The 22047-nt window shown below is 35.2% G+C and overlaps 1 protein-coding gene across 8 annotated transcripts in view; it reads right to left on the bottom strand.

The window, feature by feature from the left end:
• Positions 1-22047, bottom strand: part of GPHN (gephyrin) — a 596826-nt gene that overhangs the window by 75070 nt on the left and 499709 nt on the right. For all 8 annotated transcript variants that reach the window (XM_057732172.1, XM_057732168.1, XM_057732171.1 and 5 more), the window contains 2 exons: positions 14219-14311; positions 5478-5533 (listed from right to left, as the gene is read on the bottom strand). In XM_057732172.1, the coding sequence (XP_057588155.1) occupies positions 5478-5533; positions 14219-14311 (149 nt within the window). The remainder of the gene's footprint in view (positions 1-5477; positions 5534-14218; positions 14312-22047) is intronic.

Raw genomic sequence — 22047 nt, 5'->3', positions numbered from 1 at the left:
CGATGCCCTGCTTTCCTTTTGTCTCTTATTCAATGTGAATTTTCTTAATGTATATAAAGTGATTTGACAGTCTTTAAAAAATGCCATGCAATATGATTTTATGAATAGCAATTATAAAAAACCGGCAGGTTGATCATTTACTGAAGTTCTGATGTTTCAGAAATGTAGTATTTTATCAATCATGTTTTAGTTAAGTAAAGGCAAGCCAGAAAAATTATTTTAATTATTGCTCTTGAAAATCTTTATAAAGTATATTAGTTCACCTTGCAAATAATAATAAATGTCTAGCAGATATAATTAAATAATTTAGAAATGATTCCAGTGTCTGTAATGATTTGGGTTAAATATTATGTCCAAGATTTTCATTGCCTGAGCCTTCATATGAATGGTATAGGAAACTGACTATATAGGACCTGCCCTGCACACCTCTCCCAGCATAGGAAAAAGCATATTTCTGTCAGTTCCATCTAATAGGTTTGATCTGGCCTCAGAAGAGTCACTTGTCATGGGCCATGATTTAGGTCAGAGTTGGGAAAACGAATGCTTTAAATTTCCCCCAAAAGAAAATTCTGAGATAACATTAATTTCCCAATAAAAAAAGACTACCTTGCCAAAGATATCTGCTTCTTAAGTATTTAAAATTTTAGGTTACAACAATGTGAATATGCTTAACACTACTGAACTGTACACTTAAAAATGGTATATGTTATGTTATACATTTTTTACCACATTAAAAAAATTAGGGAATGATTAAGGAAAAATACTCTTCACTAGATGTACAATCAAAGTAAAACTGGAAATTTATTTGTTAGAAAAGCCTTAAAAAGCTTATTTTCATAATGTTACTGCTGTAAACAATACCACCAATAGCTAATATTTATTGAACACTCAATCTATGCTAGGCTCAGTGTTAAGTGTATTATTATACTCTAGAATATAAGCCTTATAAAGACAGAAATTGTTTCATTTTCTGTTTGCCTCTCTAGATCACATCATCACTTTCTATCCTGTGCTGTGGCCCAGAAGGCTGACCTCTATGGACTGTTTCAACCAAGTTCCCATCACTCTGGCTTCTGGTTAGATTCAGCTAATGGGAGGGGCCAGCAAGAGATTCAGAGGGTAGGAAAGAGAGAGAAGTACAGTTTTTATTCCCCTTGCTCTTTCCCTGCTGGGCTGCAGTTTGGTGATGGCTATGTCATTTCTACTACAGATGTCACATCTCCTATTAGGTGGCCCTCTCCCATAGCTATCAATCTCCCCAGGTCCAGATACCACTCTCTCCCTTTGCCCCTTCAGACCTAGAGGTGGTAAAGGAATGTCACTGCTGCTAGCACCTGAGTGGTTCACATTCCTTTCTTAGTTTCCCTTAATCCTATCTATATCTTGGGTAGAAACCTTGCATTAATCTTTAATCACCCCCTTTCCAGACATATTTATTGTTCTATCATCCCAAAGCCTAGAAAGTGTCTGGCACAAAGTTGATAGTTAATAAATATTTCCAGAATGAATGAATAAGCATGCATGATCTTATTATCACAACTACATGAAGCATGTAATCTTTCTTGGCTTACAACTCCAATGTTCTCACTGATTTTTTCCCCAAGTCATTGGAGAAAGATTCTTGGGATCAGATCTGGCACTAAGCTATGTACTTTATATCCCCTTATTCTGTTACTTGAATAAAAGACATTTCAGGCTTATTCAGAATTGTTACATTCTAATGTAATTTTCTATCAAGATAATGCATAGAATTAAAAAAAAAAAAGCTTAGGGCTCAATGCATTAATTTTTTTTCAACCCCAGATACTACTATCTGGTGCATCTCTTAGTTCACTAAACATGACCATTCTGCAGTGCAGTGATTTTTTTTAAATTAATTAATTAATTAATTTTGTTGGCTGTGTTGGGTCTTTTTTGCTGTGCACAGGCTTTCTTTTAGTTGTGGTGAGTGGGGGCTACTCTTTGCTGTGGTGCGTGGGCTCCTCACTGCTGTGGCTTCTCTTGTTGCGGAGCACGGGCTCTAGGCGCGTGGGCTTCAGTAGTTGCAGCACATGGGCTCAATAGATGTGGCTCATGGGCTCTAAAGCTCAGGCTCAACAGTTGTGGCGCACAGGCTTAACTGCTCTGCAGCATGTGGGATCTTCCTGGAGCAGGGCTCGAACCCATGTTCCCTGCATTGGCAGGCGGATTCTTAACCACTGTGCCACCTAGGAAGCCCCAGTGCAGTGATTTTTGATGAAAAGCATCAATGTTTTGATATATGTGTTAGTAGAGGTGCTAATATCAAAACTATCTTCTGAGACTGTGCAATAAAAATACTTAATATAGGCCTGAAGAAGTCCTCTTTTTCTTTCTTTCTTCTGAAAGTATCTTTTTGGCTAAGGCAGAAAGTGAATCACAAAGTGAGTTTTCAGGGTAGTTGCTTCTTAAGCTGAAGTGTGTTAGCCTGGAGCCCTGCCTCAATTTAGTTTGGTTCAATGTACCACATTACGTAAATTTACTTTAAGTTTTACTTAAAGTTATACCTGTAATTTTCTTTACATCTTGGCTTAAACCAACTCTTAAGAAATGTTTTTGTGTGGCTATTAAGAAAAAAGTTGGCTCCTATCCAAAACCAGTAGTTCTAGGTGGTATAAGGATTCCTACCAGCTCACTTACATTAAATCTAATGTAGAAGATATTACTGGATATATAAATACATTTATATATCGACTTAGAGTAGACATATAAACTGCAATTGAATTGAATCAACTGGAAAAACTCTAGCAATACATGAAGTACTTCCTTTAGATTGTGAAGACTACTAACTTTTTATTTTTATTCATATAAGTACCTTATATACTTTATAAAAGAACTATAAAAATCTTGATTTTTTTCCTTAATAGAGATATTGAGTTGAGTGTTTTGAACTTTGTCCAATGATAGTACTTCATAATTATATAAATGAAATTGAAAGTGTCGAATGCTAATTAATGGGACCAAACTATAAGTGCTTTAAGATCAAGTATTTTGGTATACCAATAAATCATGTTGTAACTGTCTCAGTGTATGCAATGGCACCCTAGTGCTCAAGTATATTTACTTTCAATAAGTGAGCAATTTGGCTCTTGCAAGATCTCTGAGATTGCTGTGAAGTCTGTATGTGTATGATACATCTGTTATAGACAAAGTACATCACAGGTAACTTGAGGAAAAACCCTGTTTTTCTTGTATAGTTTTGATCTTTTTTTCCCATCAAACTTTTATGAGAACTTACAAGAAGTTAGTAATTTTTAAATTTCACAACTTTTCTTGTGCTTATAGTAATCAATTGGAAGTCTTAACTAGTAAATAAAGTTTAAGGGTCCTTAAGGCTCTTAACAATCGCTACCTATGTCTAAGTATTCTAGGTTGTAACTACCAGAAACTATTTGCAATTTCCTAATACCATGCAATTTTTCAAACACCTCTGGGTCTTGACTTATACTGTTCTTTCTGTTTGGGATGCTCCTTTTTCTTTTCTTTTTTTGTAAAACTCTCAGGCCCAGCTCCAATGTCATCTGCCTAGCACTTCTAAGAAGAAATGCTCAACCTCTCTATTATGTTCCATAGCATGACTGACAGCATTAGTTTAACAGTTAATATATTGTATTATATTTAGTTGTTTATACTCTGTGTTCTCCACTAGATATAAACTGTTAAGAGTAGTAATCATGTATTAACCTATTTTATATCCCTAGAACATAGCACAGTGCTTCGTACAAACAGTAGATATGTTTGATAAATGTTGGATAGACTTAGTAGAAGCTCAGAGAAGTGAATAATTGATATTTTGGGGCTTTGTTAAAAAAAAATAAATGCTTTAGATGTCCACTGCTGATGGATATACATACCAAGAGGTCAAGTAAGTTATGAAGTTACCATGCAAGTTATTTATAAAAAAGGGATTCAGGCTTAGTTGTTCTTTTTGTCAGGAAAACAGCCACGAAGGCCAAAACCAGCCTGTGTACAGCATGGACAAGGATCTAATTACTACAGTGCCAGGCTTAGCCTCACAGACCTGTACACAGTACTCCTCAATGCTTGGATGTAGAGGTGAGGGAGCTAGGGTCACCACCATTGGCACCATCCTTCTCCTATATACTTCCTCAACCTCTCTCTATTTTTAGTACACATGGGAGTACATGCTAAGGCATGGGACATAGCTTTTGCTCAAACTGCCCTATTTATTTATTATTTCCTCTTTTATTTTTATATAATGCTTATGAGTGCTTGGTGGTAGAAGAAGAGAAAAGTGTTTTGTCTTCCTCTGGTTCTAGTCAATAAGGAAGGAGCTCTTTTAACCAAGTTTCACAACTCACTGGATTAACATATGCTCTCTATTTCCTATTGAACATAATGATGCCTACAGCACACTGTAAGTTTGAAAATGTTAGACTCTTCTCTTGTATACCTAAGATTCAACTGAGTTTGTTCCCAAACTTGTTTGGAGCAGTTTGTGGCAATAGCTGCTACTGAATTAAGTTATTTAAATAAATATTACATAAACCAATGATACATGACTGTAAAAAGTTATTTTTTTCCCTATAAAAATTAAGTTAAATCTTTGGAAAAACTCATTTAAAAAAAGCTGCTAAGAAGAACTGCTGTCAAATTAGGAGTGGGTGAAGCAACGATAAAAAAAATTGTAAAAATATAAAAAAAATCTAGACGGATTCTATACTTAGATACTTTGCAAAGGCCCTTAAAATTTTTTCCACTTTAAAGAAATCAAAACTGGAAATCACATATAATCCTTTTTGGGTATGACAGAAATTTAAATAGCAGATACTTATTAAAAAAAAGCCTTGGCTCTCCATTGAATTATTGACAAATAAATGTTCATTTAAGTTAAATTTATATTTATTTTAAAAGTAAAAGATAATTTCCCATTTGTAACTTATTTCCAGTTAAATGACCAATTAGTGGCATCAAAAGCATTAATAAGAGGACTTCTATTGTACTTCCACTATGGCCCATTAGTGCTTCATTTCTTAATAGAAATATATGTATACCTGTTCCCTGGTTAGCTCCCTAATGAGAAAAATTAATCAAAATGATTAGCTAGAAAGATTAAATAATCTGCTTCATCTAAATTTCCTTGTTTGTAACACGAGTTGTGGAAAAGTCTGTGAAGACCACTTAGAAAGTGTAGCTCTATTCAGAACATTAATGTTTATACTGGAAGAAAGATTCATCCAATCACAGGGCTGGAAAATGCTTGTGGGGCATGTCTGTGAAACATACTAACACCATGCTGTATATTAACAGATGCAGATTCTTTCAGTTAAGAAATAATCCACTTGGTTCTTTCTCATGGGAACCATCCTTTCATCTCTTTGATAATCTGTCTAATCCTTCTCTAAGATTTCCATGACAACAACGGCAGCAGTCTAGAATTAGATGCTGAAAGTCCATGAAACTAAATCTTTAGGGCCTTTCAGGCTTATGAATCTCACCTGTTCACCAGCTTGGGATTCCCCAATGATGAAACGATCTCCTGGGCCATCGGCAGCTGTGAGATGAACAGAACCAAGAACAATCATCAGAATGGACCTATAGCAAGGAATAAGAACCTAGTGTTGGAATTCTAAAATTTGATTCAGATGATCAGATAAGGCTTCAGGAAAGTGGAATACTTTTCTGATCTCCTAGTTTAGAAAAGGGCTTTGTTACTACTAGTTTGATACGCAAGTACTATTAGAAGTGGTCCAAATTGTGCCCTTTCTTGGTGTCTCTGGAGATAGTTTTCTTGTTGGTCCATAATTTCCACTCTTGCACTTCTTACTAGGAAGTTCTTTTAGCCTATTCTCCTAAATAAATGGGTATGTATGTGTGACGTGTGTGTACACACTCACGGAGACACATACATAAAATAGGAAATGAAGTAAGAAGAACATATATTCTATTCTTCATTTGACAGCTGAAGGAAATGAGTTACAGAATGAAGAAACTCAGATAGAAAAGGTTCAGTACCTTTAACAAGTTATGGTTAGTGGCAGAGCTAGGACTAAAAACCCAGTCCCTGAATTTCCAATATAGTATTTTTTTTTATGATGGATCAAAATGCTGTTTCTAAATCAAAATACATTGGCAGTGTTGCATTACAATTTCCATTGACTGTTTATTTTTAAATTGGAAGAAACACATTAAGAATTGACATGCAAAAAACTTCTTATCAAATTTTTTTTCTATATACAGTGTAGTAATGGCTGGATGAAAAAATATTCCTGGAGATAAATGTATTCAAAAGGGTATTCTTCACATATGATGTGGATTTCAGACCAATACTACTGGCAAGGCAATGCATACCTAATTACCATTACCTCCTTGTAATCGGCATACTGCAAGGGTTTCGGGGCACATACACAACAAAGATAAAGATACTTATATGAAGATTTAAATCACATTTGCAGTCATGCTGATAAATAATAAAAAGTATTTTCCCTCTTTTAGAGAGGAGATATAAAATTCATTGCTTCTTTATGTGACTACAGAGCAGTATTTTTTCTAAAGGCTTATATATACAATGCTGTTTATAATAAGTCACTTTTTTTGCACAGCTGGCTTTGGTTAACCTGATGTGAAGAGGAACAAAAATTAACACTGGGTGTCTTCTACTTACTAGATGTTGTTATCTTGTGCTTTTTAGACGTTGTCTCAGTTAATAAACTCTTGGCTTTCTGGTGTTTTTTGGAATCCTATTGTATTTTCAGTGTTCACTTGTAAAAAAGAGAATACTGTAATTTTCCTGCAATGGTATCCTTATTGTGCTGCTTTCATGAGTTCTTTTTTCTTTCTTTTTTTAATGAAACAATTTAAAACAGACATAGAAATCACTGCTTCAACAATTATCAACAGTTAACCAATTTTGTTTCATCTATACCACACTTCTTTTTGCAGTATTCTAAAGATAATCATAATTTTCTTACTGTAGAAAATTAAAAAGTCAATTATCTTTCAGAGTTCTGCACTAACTGCATCTCAAATCTGAATAAACTTATTTTTAATTATTTCTCTGCTACAGATATTACCAGCTTTCCACCTCCCAAAAGCAACCTATATGTTTCCTCTTTTTACTTGCACAATAGGAAATTAGCATGGTTTTAGAGTAAAAGCTGAATCTGAATCCTGGTTCTGCCTATGATTAGCCTTAGGAATTTCAGCAAATTACTAAAACTTTCTTTAACCTTCAGTTTGCTTGTTGATAAAAATGGGAATAACCATACTTTAAAAATAATACCTTGTAAGACATTTTATTCCTTTCATTTATTCACTAAATTTCTACTGAGTATCTTCTATGCCCTAAGTGTCACATTAGATGCTGGGACAGAGTAGAGAGTAAAACTAGATATTGTTTCTAATCTAATGCAATCTGTTGCAATGTTTTTCAAACTCTAGATCACAAATAGAAGTAGGCTGTAAAATCATCTGTAAACAACTTTTTAAATGAAAAAGAATAGAAAATATATTTCATCACACATGGTAAAGATGAATATTGTTTCAAGAAACTTATTTTTGTTTATATATATGCACGCATATATATTTATATGTATTATATATGTATGTGTATATCATTGGTTTGTGATGTCTAATGTGTTTAATGTGTGTCTTTCTATGGGTGTGGTGAAAACAAAACTTAAAGCCACTGATGTAGTGAGGGAGATAGATATTAATCAAATAGTCACATTAATGAATATATAAATACAAATTAAGAAAACCAGTCTAAAGGAAAGGAACACGGTTTTATGAGAGCATACACTGAAAGTATCTGAACTATATCGGAGGGTCAGGGAAAGCCACCCTGATAAAAGGATTTATGTTTTGAAAATGAAGGATCAGTAAAAGCTAAGTAGGCAAAAAGTGTGTGTGTGTGTATGTATGTGGAGGGTGGCAGAGGGAGAGGGGGAGAGGGGGAGAGGGGGAGAGAGGGAGAGAGAGAGGAAATGGAGATGCTCCACCTAAAGATATTCACCTGAAGAAAACTATGTGTAAAGGCTCTGGTTCATGTCTGGTTCATATCCTCCCTCTATCTTAGAGTCTAGCTATTCTTGGGAGTACCTGAGAATACAAAGATGACTCATTTTCAGCTCCATAACATATGCTACTCCCACTGCTTGGAGTGTCCTTTCCTTCTACCTGCCTTCTGGTTAAAGTCTTCTTAGCTTTTAAGACTCAGCTCAAGTGTCATCTTCTCTAGGAAGTCACATCTGACTCCCTCCCCTCGAGTCACCTACTTCCTCTTTTGTTTTTCCAGTGTATTCCTGAAATAACTCTAATTATGGCTTCCTAATGTATTTGTAATCATTTGCTTATTTGTCTCAGGGAAATTCCTGGTACCTGCTGAATAACAGGTATTCAACAAATATTCAATATATGAAGTATTCAAAAATTCAAGAAATGAATGATTGTAGCTCCTAAGAATCTTCTTAGAAAGATGCATGCATGAATGAAAAATAAATAAATAATATTTTCCACTGCAAAATGCTGTTTTGAATGCTTTCCATTTTCTGCAGGTTCATGTACATTGTTTTCTTCAAAATACAAGTCAAGATTCACCATTTTTAGAATGTTTAAAAAGACTGCTCTGATTCATTCTATATACCTTAGATAATGTCTAGCATGGTGCCTAGCTCATCACTGATGCTCAGTAAATATTTGTTAAAATAAAGAAATGAATTTGGCACTTCCATAATACTTAGGTGGGAAGACTGTAAACTGTCTTGTACTCATTAGTACTGTGCTTTGTAAATTTTCTTAAATAATTTCATAAATGTGTTTTTCTCTTCAGCTAGATAATGAGCTCCTTAGAGGTAGGGATCACTCCCTTTCTTTTTTGAAACCCTCTGCTCTTCAGTCTTCCTCTTGTCACCTGTTCCCCTACACATGCAAATGTACATACACTCAAAATGCTCATATCAGTATTCTGCACAAATGCTCCAAACAAATGCCATTATATAGTGAGTGGCTAGAGATCACCTGGGGTAAGGCTGGTATAGAGCGTTAGAGGCCAACAACTGAAGGAGCCCTTAAGTGATTCTAAGAAGAAAGATGCTTTGTTACCAAGGAAGGTACACTGACTGGGGAGAGAATATGTCTCACTTTAACTATGCTCTCCACTTTGCCTTGAAAATTTCCATCTGGGAAACATGCCTTTGTATTGCTGGCTAAGGAAGGCTCAGTCAACCAACATTACAGAAAGTCCCTAGTACCAATGGAGGAGTCATTTTTACCATTTCCCTTATAACAGTGCTTCTTAACCCTTAATGTGAATAGAAATCATCTGAAGATCTTGTTAAATTATACATTCTGATTCAGTAGGTCTGGGACAGGCCCTAAGGTTCTACATTTCTAACAAACTGATGCTAATGCAGCTGGTTCGTGGACTGCCCTTTTTTTTTTTAAAGCTCTTTATTGGAATATAATTGTTTTACACTCTTGTACCAGCTTATGAGGTACTCCAAAGTGAATCAGCTATATTTTTTTTTTTTTACTTTTTTAAATTTTATTTATTTATTTATTATTTTTTTTGGGGGTACACCAAGTTCAATCAGCTGTTTTTATACACATATCCCCGTATTCCCTCTCTTCCTTGACTAACCCCCTCGAGTCCCCCTCACCCTCCCCGTCCCAGTCCTCCAAGGCATCTTCCATCCTCGAGTTGGACTCCCTTTGTTATATAACAACTTCCCACTGACTATCTATCCTACAGTTGGTAGTACACATATGTCTGTGCTACTCTCTCACTTCGTCTCAGCTTCCCCTTCACCCCCCGCCCCCTCCCAAACCTCGAGTTCTCCAGTCCATTCTCTGTATCTGCTTCCCTGTTCTTGTCACTGAGTTCATCAGTACCATTTTTAGATTCCGTATATGTGAGTTAGCATACAATATTTGTCCTTCTCTTTCTGGCTTACTTCACTCTGTATGACAGACTGTAGTTCTATCCACCTCATTACATATAGCTCCATCTCATCCCTTTTTATAGCTGAGTAATATTCCATTGTATATATATGCCACATCTTCTTTATCCATTCATTTGTTGATGGGCATTTAGGTTGCTTCCATGTCCTGGCTATTGTAAATAGTGCTGCAATAAATATTATGGTACAAGTTTCTTTTGGGATTATGGATTTCTTTGGGTATATGCCCAGTAGTGGGATTACTGGATCATATGGTAGTTCTATTTGTAGTTTTTTAAGGAAACTCCAAACTGTTTTCCATAGTGGCTGTGCCAACTTACATTCCCACCAACAGTGCAGGAGAGTTCCCTTTTCTCCACACCCTCTCCAACATTTGTGGTTTCCAGATTTTGTGATGATGGCCATTCTGATCGGTGTGAGGTGATACCTCATTGTGGCTTTGACTTGCATTTCTCTGATGATTAGTGACGTTGAGCATCTTTTCATGTGTTTGTTGGCCATCTGTATGTCTTCTTTGGAGAAATGTCTATTTAGGTCTTCTGCCCATTTGTGGATTGGGTTATTTGCTTTATGGTATGAAGCTGCATGAGCTGCTTGTATATTTTGGAGGTTAATCCTTTGTCCGTTGTTTCATAGGCAATTATTTTTTCCCATTCTGAGGGTTGCCTTTTAGTCTTGTTTATGGTTTCTTTCGCTGTGCAAAAGCTTTGAAGTTTCATGAGGTCCCATTTGTTTATTCTTGATTTTCTTTCCATGATTCTAGGAGGTGGGTCAAAAAGGATCTTGCTTTGATGTATGTCATTGAGTGTTCTGCCTATGTTTTCCTCTGGGAGTTTTATAGTGTCTGGCCTTACATGTAGGTCTTTAATCCATGTTGAGTTTATTTTTGTGTATGGTGTTAGGAAGTGTTCTAAGTTCATTCTTTTACATGTTGCTGTCCAATTTTCCCAGCACCACTTATTGAAGAGGCTGTCTTTTTTGCATTGTATAGTCTTGCCTCCTTTGTCAAAGATAAGGTGCCCATATGTGCTTGGGTTTATCTCTGGGCTCTCTATTCTGTTCCATTGATCTATATTTCTGGTTTTGTGCCAGTACCATACTATCTTGATCACTGTAGCCTTGTAGTATAGTTTGAAGTCAGGGAGCCTGATTCCACCAACTCCATCTTTCCTTCTCAAGATTGCTTTGGCTATTTGGGGTCTTTTGCATTTCCATACAAATTGTAAAATTTCTGGTTCTAGTTCTGTGAAATATGCCATTGGTAATTTGATAGGGATTGTGTTGAATTTTTAAATTGCTTTGGGTAGTAGAGTCATTTTCACCATGTTGATTCTTCCAATCCAAGAACATGGTATATCTCTCCATCTGTTTGTATCATCTTTGATTTCTTTCATCAGTGTCTTATAGTTTTCTGCATACAGGTCTTTTGCCTCCTTAGGCAGGTTTATTCCTAGGTATTTTATTCTTTTTGTTGCAATGGTAAATGGGAGAGTTTCCTTAATTTCTCTTTCTGCTCTTCTGTTGTTAGTGCATAGGAATGCAAGAGATTTCTGTGCATTAATTTTGTATCCTGCTACTTTACTAAATTCATCAATTAGTGCTAGCACTTTTCTGGTAGAATCTTTAGGGTTTTCTATGTATAATATCATGTCATCTGCAAAGAGTGCCAATTTTACTTCTTCTTTTCCAATTTGGATTCCTTTCATTTTCTTCTCTGATTGCTGTGGCTAAAACTTTCTTATTTTTTAAAAGCTGTTCCTATACCTTATTTCTTTAGCTATTTGTTATTGTCTTGATTTTTCAACCCACATATCTTAAAGCAAGTGATCCTCCAACTGGTTTGGAGTTTTATCCCACATGTTTCTGAAGAACACTGGCTAACACTCAGTGATCCAGAGCAAGTTAGCAACCTCTTTACACCTAGAGGGTTAGCAATGCTCACAGCTGCCACTGGTTATTACTGGAAGGCCTAAGGCAAAGGCAGAGGAGAAGAAAAACAGGGAAAATAAAGGGAGTGGGGAGAAAGGAATGGGAGTAAAGGAAGACGGGGTGGAGAGAAGAAGGTATACAAAGTAGAGTGGTAGAGATCTACAACAATAGCCTCAAGGATATTCTTTACCAAAACACTGCCTGAGAGTGATATTATAACACAGAAAAGACTAAGCCCATGCCTTTTTATTCACTGATGACTTTTGCTGCCTTAATTATGATGTTGATTATAATTAACCAGATATTCCTACTTTGAAATTTAATCATATCCATGATGGTTATCTGTTATGTCTCTATGTTCCATATCTGAGGGAATTAGCAACGCTTCATAGGAAAGAAATAATGTGAATTAGCTGTGTGGTGGCTTATCTGTTGAACCTTTTATACTGTGAGATGTCATTTTAAATGTTTGTCTGTGTGTGTTTGCATATGTGGGTAAAATAACTAAAAACACCACAACTCTAAAACAAAAGAACAAATATGATATACTAAATGGTAATTTTACATATAAATTTCTTTAACAGATTCTACAGTTACAGAAAGGCTCTTTCATGGCTTATGTGGGCTAACGAGAAAAGCTAAAAGCAACAGTTTTTTTTTTATTGAGCTGCTGCTATCTCATGTAAAAATCACAGAACAACATTCTGTTTCAGAATAATTCTGCCTCATATAATTTATTTTCTCATTTTCTCCTACTTTACATTACCAAGAATGTAAAAAATATGCCTTCTTGTCCTTTTGGTGTTTCATCTGCTGTAGTTGTTTGTTCTACTCTGGAAGTAAGAATTCTTTGTCATTTCATAGCAGTCCAATATGGCTACCAATTACAAATTCAAACAGAATTTACACAGAAGAAATGAACTGGAAGAGAAAACATAGGAGGTATTGGGGATTTGTTATTTATGTTTTCATAAATACTCTAATTTGTGAGATTGAACTGAATGAGGTAAATTAAGACAGTGTCCTGAGAAAGAATACAGTAGTAGGAATTAATCTATCATTTTATGAGAATAACAGCTCAGAAAATGTTATCCTTTTTTCAGAGATGGTTTAAGTAAATGTGAGGATAATAATAATAATAATAGGTACTATTATTAAATATTAAAAAAACAATTATTGAGTGCTTTTTTTTTTTCTGTGCCAGATACTTAAGGCTTTCTATGGTCTCACTTAATGCTTACAATAACCTGTCGGGATAAGTACTGTTATAATTATCATTTTATAGATGAGAAAACCAAGGGTCAGAAAGTTTAAGTGATTTGCTCAAAGTTACATAGATGGAACTGGTACTAAAACCCAGATCACTTATTTTGCTCAAAGTCCATAACCTAAATCATCTGCTCTACTGTCTCCAAAAGGGAAAGATACTGCTATGAGAGAGTGATGGAACATGAAAGAGGTCAATGAATGTATTTAATCACAAGAAAGAGGAAATTATTTTAATGGCTAGATAAGAGTAAAAAAAAAAAAATCCAAAACCAAAAAACCAAGTAAGGGACTCCATAAATGACCATTAAAAAGGAACTGGCCTTCTTAACAGCTCTGATAAACTGGGAAATGGTTTTAGACATTTCTTCCATATCAGCCTTGAGTTAATAACTAATAATAGTTTCTAAGCAATTCAGTTGCATTTTCATTTTGGGTTCTTTCTTAGATTGGACTTTAGGCAGGCAAATGCTATTTAGTATTTGCTTTTGAGCATTATGCAATTCCAGGCAAGTCTGAAGGCATGAGCTGCTGGTACCATCTGGGGCTTCAGAGCTTTGAAATATGGAATCTTTTAGGGAATTAGAGGCTTCCCTCATGCTTGCTTTCTATGAAGCCCTTATTGATGTTTGAGTTTAAAGCAGGAGAAGAAAACCGCCCCACTTCATCCTTGTGTTGAGAGTTTGATCTTCTTTCTTGCACTATATAGATGTTTTCAGTATAAAATATTTGGAAAACTTCCAGACCAAGATTGTCTGCTATCTGGTATGTGCAGAGGTTGAAAGAATAAATTGTGGTACAGTGTCTTTATCAACCTCTACACATTTATTTGTACGTAAGAATTTTCAAGTAACTATAGTACTTTCACTGAAAAGTTTTAATCAAAATATGCCAGAAAATACATAGGCGTAGGTTACCATTGTTTTCTGTGAATAAAATTATTTTGACAACCAAGGGGGAAACAGATATAATAGTAATTAGGTTCCTGGTCTGAGCCCAAAATCTGAAAAACAGACAAACAAACAGACAAAAAACACAAAAAACAATGTGAGTATGCTGATACTGAAGAAAACCAAAATATTTACCTCGGACAGCATAGCCGTCTTTCACCGATGCTGGGAATGGGGGTAGGTTGTCTTTTGCATACACATCTTGAGCGAGGACTCGCCCCATTCCATCTGTAAGAGAAAAGAAGGAAAATATGGATGTTGAGTGCAGTGGGTTAAATAGGTAGTCCTAAACAAGATGGACATATGTACTTGTCTGACAAGGCTTGTATTAGGGCTCAGTCAGATCTCCTGATATCTATCCCAAGGAATAGGCCACAGAAGGAAGAGGTGCATACTAGTGTCTGAAAGGAAAGATTAGATTCAGTCAATTAATAGCAATGCTTGCAGGGATTATTTGAATATGAGTAGCTACAGAGTCATCAAAGATCTGTTCAAATTTATGTGTCATTAATTCTTTAACAACCCCAAAATGATTTTCTTTAAAAAGTAATTCTTAAACAGTCATAGTGATTGACCCAATAATTTCACTTCTAGAAATCTATCCTAAGAAAATGGATAAGTCTTTCTGTACATGTTTATTTCAGAGTTGCTTACATCAGTGAGAAACAGAAAGAAATCAAAAGATTAACAATACAGAAATTTAAACAGATAATGATGTATCCTTATGATAAAATATTATACAGGCTAAAGTAATATTTATGAAGAAAATTCATTGACACAGGAAAATTCTTATTACATATATTTTAAAAACATGCAGAATTGTACATGTAACATATAATCTTAACTATGTTAAGATATATGTGTATAGATCAACAGAAAAAGATGGGAAAGGCATACATGAAAATATAAAGTATTTGTTTACTGTAGTATGTTAGAATTATGCATAATTTTATACCCTTTGCTACTTTTCTGAAAACTTCCAAGTTTTCTATAATGATCACATGTAATTTTTATAACTTTTTTTCCTTTAGAAAAGTAAAGAAAAGAAAGGAGTTTCCTTACCATTCAATTTAACGTTAGCCAAAATTTTGGCTTTATTAACCTAAAAAAAGTAGTGAGTGTAAGAAGAGCACCAGTAACCTATTGTGTTAAGTGACTATTCAAACCACTATTCATCCACTTTAGATGACAATTACATTTGGCTACAGTCTACAGGAGTTTGATTTAGTGTCAAAAAATATAAAAGTTTCAAGAGTCATGACCAATTTCTTAAATCCTCTTGTCAGAATCTGTCATTATTATTATTACTATTGTTATTATTTTAAAGAAGTCATAGAATAACTAGTAGGAGATAGAGAAGCAAGAAAAGGAGGAGAAAAAAAAAATCAAGCTTCTCTCCAAAGACTATAAGTAATATAGAACTTGATTTGCATAAGATGTTTGTATAGATTTAGAAAATTCCATTGTTTCCAGAGCAGGATGGGTGAGTCTTTTTTGGTTTGTTTTTTGTTTTTAGCTTTGTCCTTCTTAGCCACCTAGAGCCTCTGGTTTCCAGATTTTAAATTCTGTACTTCGATCCACAGTGATAGTGATATTGACTCTTTCTTTTGAAGGAAAGTGACACCAGAATTGGAAGGGAGAACTTCTTAGCAGATTCTAGCTGTAGGTACTTCCCGGAGGTTGAAGCTATTCTGGAGCTATCCTGGAGCTATGGAACATACTTTGTAAGACCAGGGAAGTGATAGGACCAGAGGGTCTGGTTTGTATTCACGTATACAACATTAACTCCCAAATGAACCTGAAGCAACAGGCAGTCTCTGGTAGTGACTCCCATGGCATCTGCCCAGGGTCACAATACCTGGGGTAGCTTGTTATCTGAAACTATTCTGGTCTGGTGTGGTGAATGAAAATACAAGTGCTACACCAGTTCAGATCCTAAGAGAATAATTTCCTGGGATTTGGAATAGCTCAGTAATAGTGGTTAACAATCAAAGATGGCACCAGGGCTGAGTTTTTCTGGCAGCTGGTCCAGTTAATCTAGTAAATGTTTATATAGCATTTTATAAATTACTAAGTAATATCACATATATAATCTCATTTAATGCTTACAAAAATCTAGTAAGCATTATTATATTCATTTTACAGATGAATAAACAGAAGTTTAAACAGGGTAAATAACTTACCCAAGGTCATATACTTCACAGGTGGCTAAGGTAGGATTGAAATTTAGATTTTAGAACGTCAATCATTACTACAATGGCAATAGCTACATACTCTCCACGTACTGCCCTTCCTCTGTTTACCTGACATTTAAAAAAATACAAGGTGATTCCTCAAAAAATTAAACATAGAATTACCATATAATCCAGCAATTCCACTTCTAGGTATATATTCAAAAGAATTAACAGCAAAGACTTGAACAGATATTTGTGCACCCATTTTTATAGCAGCATTATTCACAATACAGTAGTCAAAAAGTGGAAGTTACCCGAGTGTCCACTGACAGATGAATGGATAAACAAAATGTGTGTGTGTATATATACATATATATATATAATATAGATAAATATTATTCAACCTTAAAAAGGAAATTCTGACATATGCTATAATAAGGATGAAACTTGAAGACATTAAGAAATAAGTGAAAATAAATGAAATAAGTCAGTCACAAAAGGACAAATATTGTATGAGTCCACTTACATGAGGTAATTAGAATATTCAAAATCAAAATCATAGTATCAAAAAGTAGAATGGCGATTGCCATGGGCTGGGGAGAGGGAGGAATAGGAGGTTATTTTTTAATGACTATGGAGTTTCAGTTTGGGGAGATGAAAAAGTTTTGGAGATGGATGGTAGTGATAACTGTAGAATAATGTAAATGTATTTAATGCCACTGAACTGTACAGTTAAACACAACTAAAATGGTAAATCTTATTTTATGTGTGTGTTACCACCACCACAAAAATCCACAAAGAACTGCTGGCATATGTTATTTTTCCTACCTAAGTCTTTGCCAGTAGGCCAAGAGAAGTGATACATACTCACCATGGATCTTTTTATTCCTATATTCCAGAAAGAAAGAGGTTGAACACTTAGAATGCTAAGTTTGAAAGACTGTTGTTACTGACAGTTGTAAATATCATAGTGGCTTAACATAAGTTAATTAAGGTCTCATTGACAGCCAATTTAGAGAAACGAGCATCTGCTGATTTGATTTCTCCCTTTAATGCCTGAGTTACTCATATCTTATTGTGCAATTCCATTCTGGAGGGTTCCTAAGGTACAGAGTCTACTCAATCATAATTTGACAAAAGTAGAATCTGGAAACTAAAGCAAAAACTTTGTTCTGTAAGTTTCCAATAATAGTTGCCCCCCTACCCCACCCGCCCCCATATATATAAACACTAAAAAATAGCCCTCAAATCTGAGGAGACTCAAATAATAATTTTGGATTGAGAAGATGTACGTATGACAAGGAATAAGTGAGTTTAATTATTTATTGAAGTATAGTTGCTATAAATGTTATATAAGTTACAGGTATACAATACAGTAGTTTGCAATTTTTAAAGGTTATACTCCATTTATAATTATTACAAAATATTGGCTATATTCTTTGTGTTGTACAATATATGCTTGTAGCTTATTTTATACCTAATAGTTTGTACCTCTTACTCCCCTACCCTTATATTGCTCCTTCCTTCTTTCCTCCCCACCCTAGTAGCCTCTAGTTTGTTCTCTATATCTGTGAATCTGCTTCTTTTTTGTTATATCTACTAGTTTATTGTATTTCTTAGATTCCACATGTAAGTGATATACAGTATTTGTCTTTCTGTCTGACTTATTTCACCTAGCAAAATGCCCTCCTAGTCTATTCATGCTGCTGCAAATGGCAAAATTTAATTTTTTATGGCTGAATAGTAGTCCTGTGTGTGTGTGTGCGTATGTGTGTGTGTGTGTGTGTAACATCGTCTTTACCCACTCATCTGTTGATGGACACTCAGGTTGCTTTCATGTCTTGGCAATTGTAAATAATGCTGCCATGAACACTGGGGTGTAGTATCTTTTTGAATTAGTGTTTTCTGCTTTTTTGGATATATACCCAAGTGTGGAATTGCTGGGTCATAGGGCAGTTGTATTTTTAGTTTTTTGAGAAATTTCCATACTGTTTTCCACAGGGGCTGTACCAATTTACATTCCCACCAACAGTGTATGAGGAGGTTCCCTTTTCTCTATATCCTATAAGCAAGTTATTTAAATGCCACGATCTACCCAAGCTTCATCAGGCTACAAAATAATACACAGATCCCATTTTAAGAATTCTGTAGTGCTAGCATAAGACTTGCCTAGCATAATTTGGAAAACGTTTATACTGAGATTGAGCTTTATTTCTGACATGTGTCCAGTTTCTGATACAAAGAATGATTTGCCACATCTTAAACATGGTGGGCTTTTTCTTATTTCTATGACTTTGCAAATAATGTTGCCTTGGATAGAATACTTTTTTTCCTTCCTCCTTTCTCCCCCTAATGAATCTTAGGCAACCTTTAAGTTTCAGCTCAGATGTCATGTCTTTGGTCTTTTGTCTCTAAACAAGAAAAGTTAGTTCATTAATTGATTTATTTATCCATTCAACAAATGCTGGGAACCTACTATATGCTAGACACTGGGGACAAAAATACTACGTGGGACCTGGCTGATTTCCTCAAGGAATTCTCATGTAACAGTACATGTGAGAAACAGGAATATGGAAAAATAAAAATATGATTACAAGATAGTATGACACAGGCAGTGACAGATCATGGCAATACGGGAAGCATACAGAAAAAACCACCTAACCAACAATTTGTGAAACATCAAGAAAATTTTCCTAGATGAGATGATATCTAAGCTGAGTTTTATAGTTTTAAGTAAAACCAATAGGAGAAGGGAGGGGGCATTTTAGACAACAGAAGCAGGATCAAGGGAATTTAAACTTAATCTTATGAAAATGGGAATCCACTGAAGGATTGTTAAGTAGCGTAATGACTTCAAATTAATCTCCAAGCAGCGTTTAAGTCTCTTCAGAGATAATAGAACTTTTTATGAACTTGTCCAGTGACAAGATACAGAATAGTTTGGAGGGATTGTACTTAGTCGTCATATTCTTAAATCATTTGTATCCATCTATTATGGTATACTTTCCACATTACGTTATGGTTATATGTGAAACTACCTTGACTTCTCCACCAGGTTGTGAATTCCTTGTTGTCACAGCATACCTCAACCATCACTGTATCCCCAGTACCAAGCACAGTGCTTGATACTTAAAAGGCACCCAGTAAATGTTTGTTGAATGACTGAGTCAATGAATAAGTACATTAATGATTAGGACTAAGAAGGGAAAGAAATGTCAGGTAAATAGAGAAAAAGGTCATATCAATCAAATACAACCAACTTCATCCAAAGAATTCATAAAATAGAGAAGGACATCTTGCTAACTTCTAGTCTCATTATTCCCCACTTAGACTCCTCTAAGCAAGTAATTTTTTCATATAATTGATGCTCACCTCCATGCTTACAGTCATGACTTCCCTCAACCTGGACTATCATTTTCCTTTTTGTTATCAATATATGTCCATCATCTGTTTCAAGACTCCATTTAAGATAGTAGGTTCTCCTTGATTATTGCCCCTCTGAAAGCTACTCTTGTATATTCAGTTAGTAATATATCAGCAAGTACTTGCAAAATTGTGTGTAAGAATTATCAAGGTAGTGAGTGTGAGAAGACTGTGGGTCTGGTTTCTTAAGTTTCTGAAAAAAGAGAACTGTATTTTTCTTTTCTTTATGTCTAATCAAAGCAACAAATACAGGTTATATTCAAAATGTCTTTTAGCAGCCTAGACTTCCAGAGGAGTCTTTGCTATTATTTAAATTCAGTTCTTCTTAAAAAGCAAGGACAAATCCAAGAGAAATGAAAACATGTCCATGCAAAAACTTGCACACAATTATTAACTGCAGTATTATTCATTAACAGTCAAAAGATGGAAACAATCCAATAGTCCATCAATTGAATGGATAAATAAAATGTGGTATATACATAAAGTGAAATATTACTTGGCCATAAAAAGGAGTGAGGTACTAATGGGAACTATAAAACACTGCTGAAAGAAATTACAAAGAAGACACAAATAAATGGAAAGACGCCCTTTGTTCATGGATTGAAAGATGTAATATTCTTAGTGCCCATGCCACTCAAAGCCACCTACAGATTCAATTTAATCTCAATAAAAATGAAAATGGCATCTTTTGCAGAAATACACAAGTTCATCCTAAAATTCATATGGAATCTCAAGAGACCCTGAGCAGCCAAAACAATTATACAAAAAAGCAAAGTGGTAAGACTCACACTTCCTGATTTCATAACATATTACAAAGCTACAGTAATAAAAACAGTATGGTACTAGCATAAAGACAGACAAATAGACCAATGATTTGATAGTTAATTTTATGCATCATCTTGACTGGCCATGAGATACCCAGATTAAACATTATTTCTGGGAGTGTCTGTGAGAGTTTTTCCAGATGAAATTACTATTTGAATTGCTGGAACCAATAAAGTATACTGCCCTCCCCATGTGGGTGGCATCATTCTACTCATTGGGCATCTGAATAGTACAAAAAGGTGTATGAAAAAAATTGCCCCTTTTGCTTCCTGCCTGCCTGTTTGACCTGGGACATTGGTCTTCTCTTGCCCTTGGATAGGCTTTATGCAATTAACTCCCTTGGTTTGCAGCCCTTTGGACTTGGACTGGAAATATAATACCAGCTTTCCTGGGTCTCCAGCTTCGAGATGGCAAATCATGGGACTTCTCAGCCTCCATGATCATGTGAGTCAATTCCTTATAATACATATCTTCCTATATATATTCTATTGATTCTGTTTCTCTGTAACTCTGTCTAATACAAATGGAATAGAATAGAGAGCCCAGAAATAAACACTCACATATATGGTCAAATGACCTTTGAGAAGGATGTCAAGACCACTCAATGGGGAAAAGATAGCTTTTTCAAAAAACGATGTTGGGAAAACTAGATAGCCACATTTGAAAGAATGAAGTTGCATTCATATTCCACCATATACAAAACTTAACTCAAAAAGGATTAAAGACCTAAATGTAAAACCTACATCTATAAAATTCTTAGAAGAAAACACTGAGGAAAAGCTTCATGACATTGGATTTGGCAATGAATCCTTGAATATGACACCAAAAGCACAGGAAAGTAAAGCAAAAATAGATACAGGGGACAACATCAAACTTAAAAACTTCTGTGCATAAAAGGACACAATCAACAGAGTGAAAAGGCAATCTTCAAAATGGGAGAGAAATATTTGCAAATCATATATCTGATAAGGAGTTAATATCTGAAAATATAAAGTATTCCCACAACTCAGAAAGCAGGGAGGGTTGGGGGGAATGAATTGGGAGGTTGGGATACCAAATTGTACACTCTAAATATATGCAGTTTATTGTATGTTAACTGTATCTCAACACAAGTTCTTTAAAAAAAAAAAAAAAAAAAAGAACTCCCACAACTCAAAAACAAGATCAAGTAACCCAATTAAAAATGAGAAAGGCAGGCAGGAAGAATCAAGATGGCGGAGTAGGAGGACGTGCACTCACTCCCTCTTGCAAGAGCACCGGAATTACAACTAACTGCTGAACAACCATCGACAGTAAGACTCTGGAACTCACCAAAAAAAACCACCCCACATCCAGAGACAAAGGAGAAGCCGCAATGAGATGGTAGGAGGGGTGCAATTGCGTTAAAATCAAATCCCATAAATGCTGGGTGGGTGACTCACAAGCTGGAGAACAGTTATACCGCAGAATGGACTGGAGAACTTGAGGTTTGGCGGGGGATGGGGGGTGAAGGGGAAGCTGAGACGAAGCGAGAGAGTAGCACAGACATATATATACTACCAA

This window comes from Hippopotamus amphibius, chromosome 4 (genome assembly GCF_030028045.1).
Source record: "Hippopotamus amphibius kiboko isolate mHipAmp2 chromosome 4, mHipAmp2.hap2, whole genome shotgun sequence".
Classification (NCBI taxonomy): domain Eukaryota; kingdom Metazoa; phylum Chordata; class Mammalia; order Artiodactyla; family Hippopotamidae; genus Hippopotamus; species Hippopotamus amphibius.
Note: the sequence above shows the minus strand (reverse complement) of the source record. Positions and strands in the feature narration are given on the sequence as shown.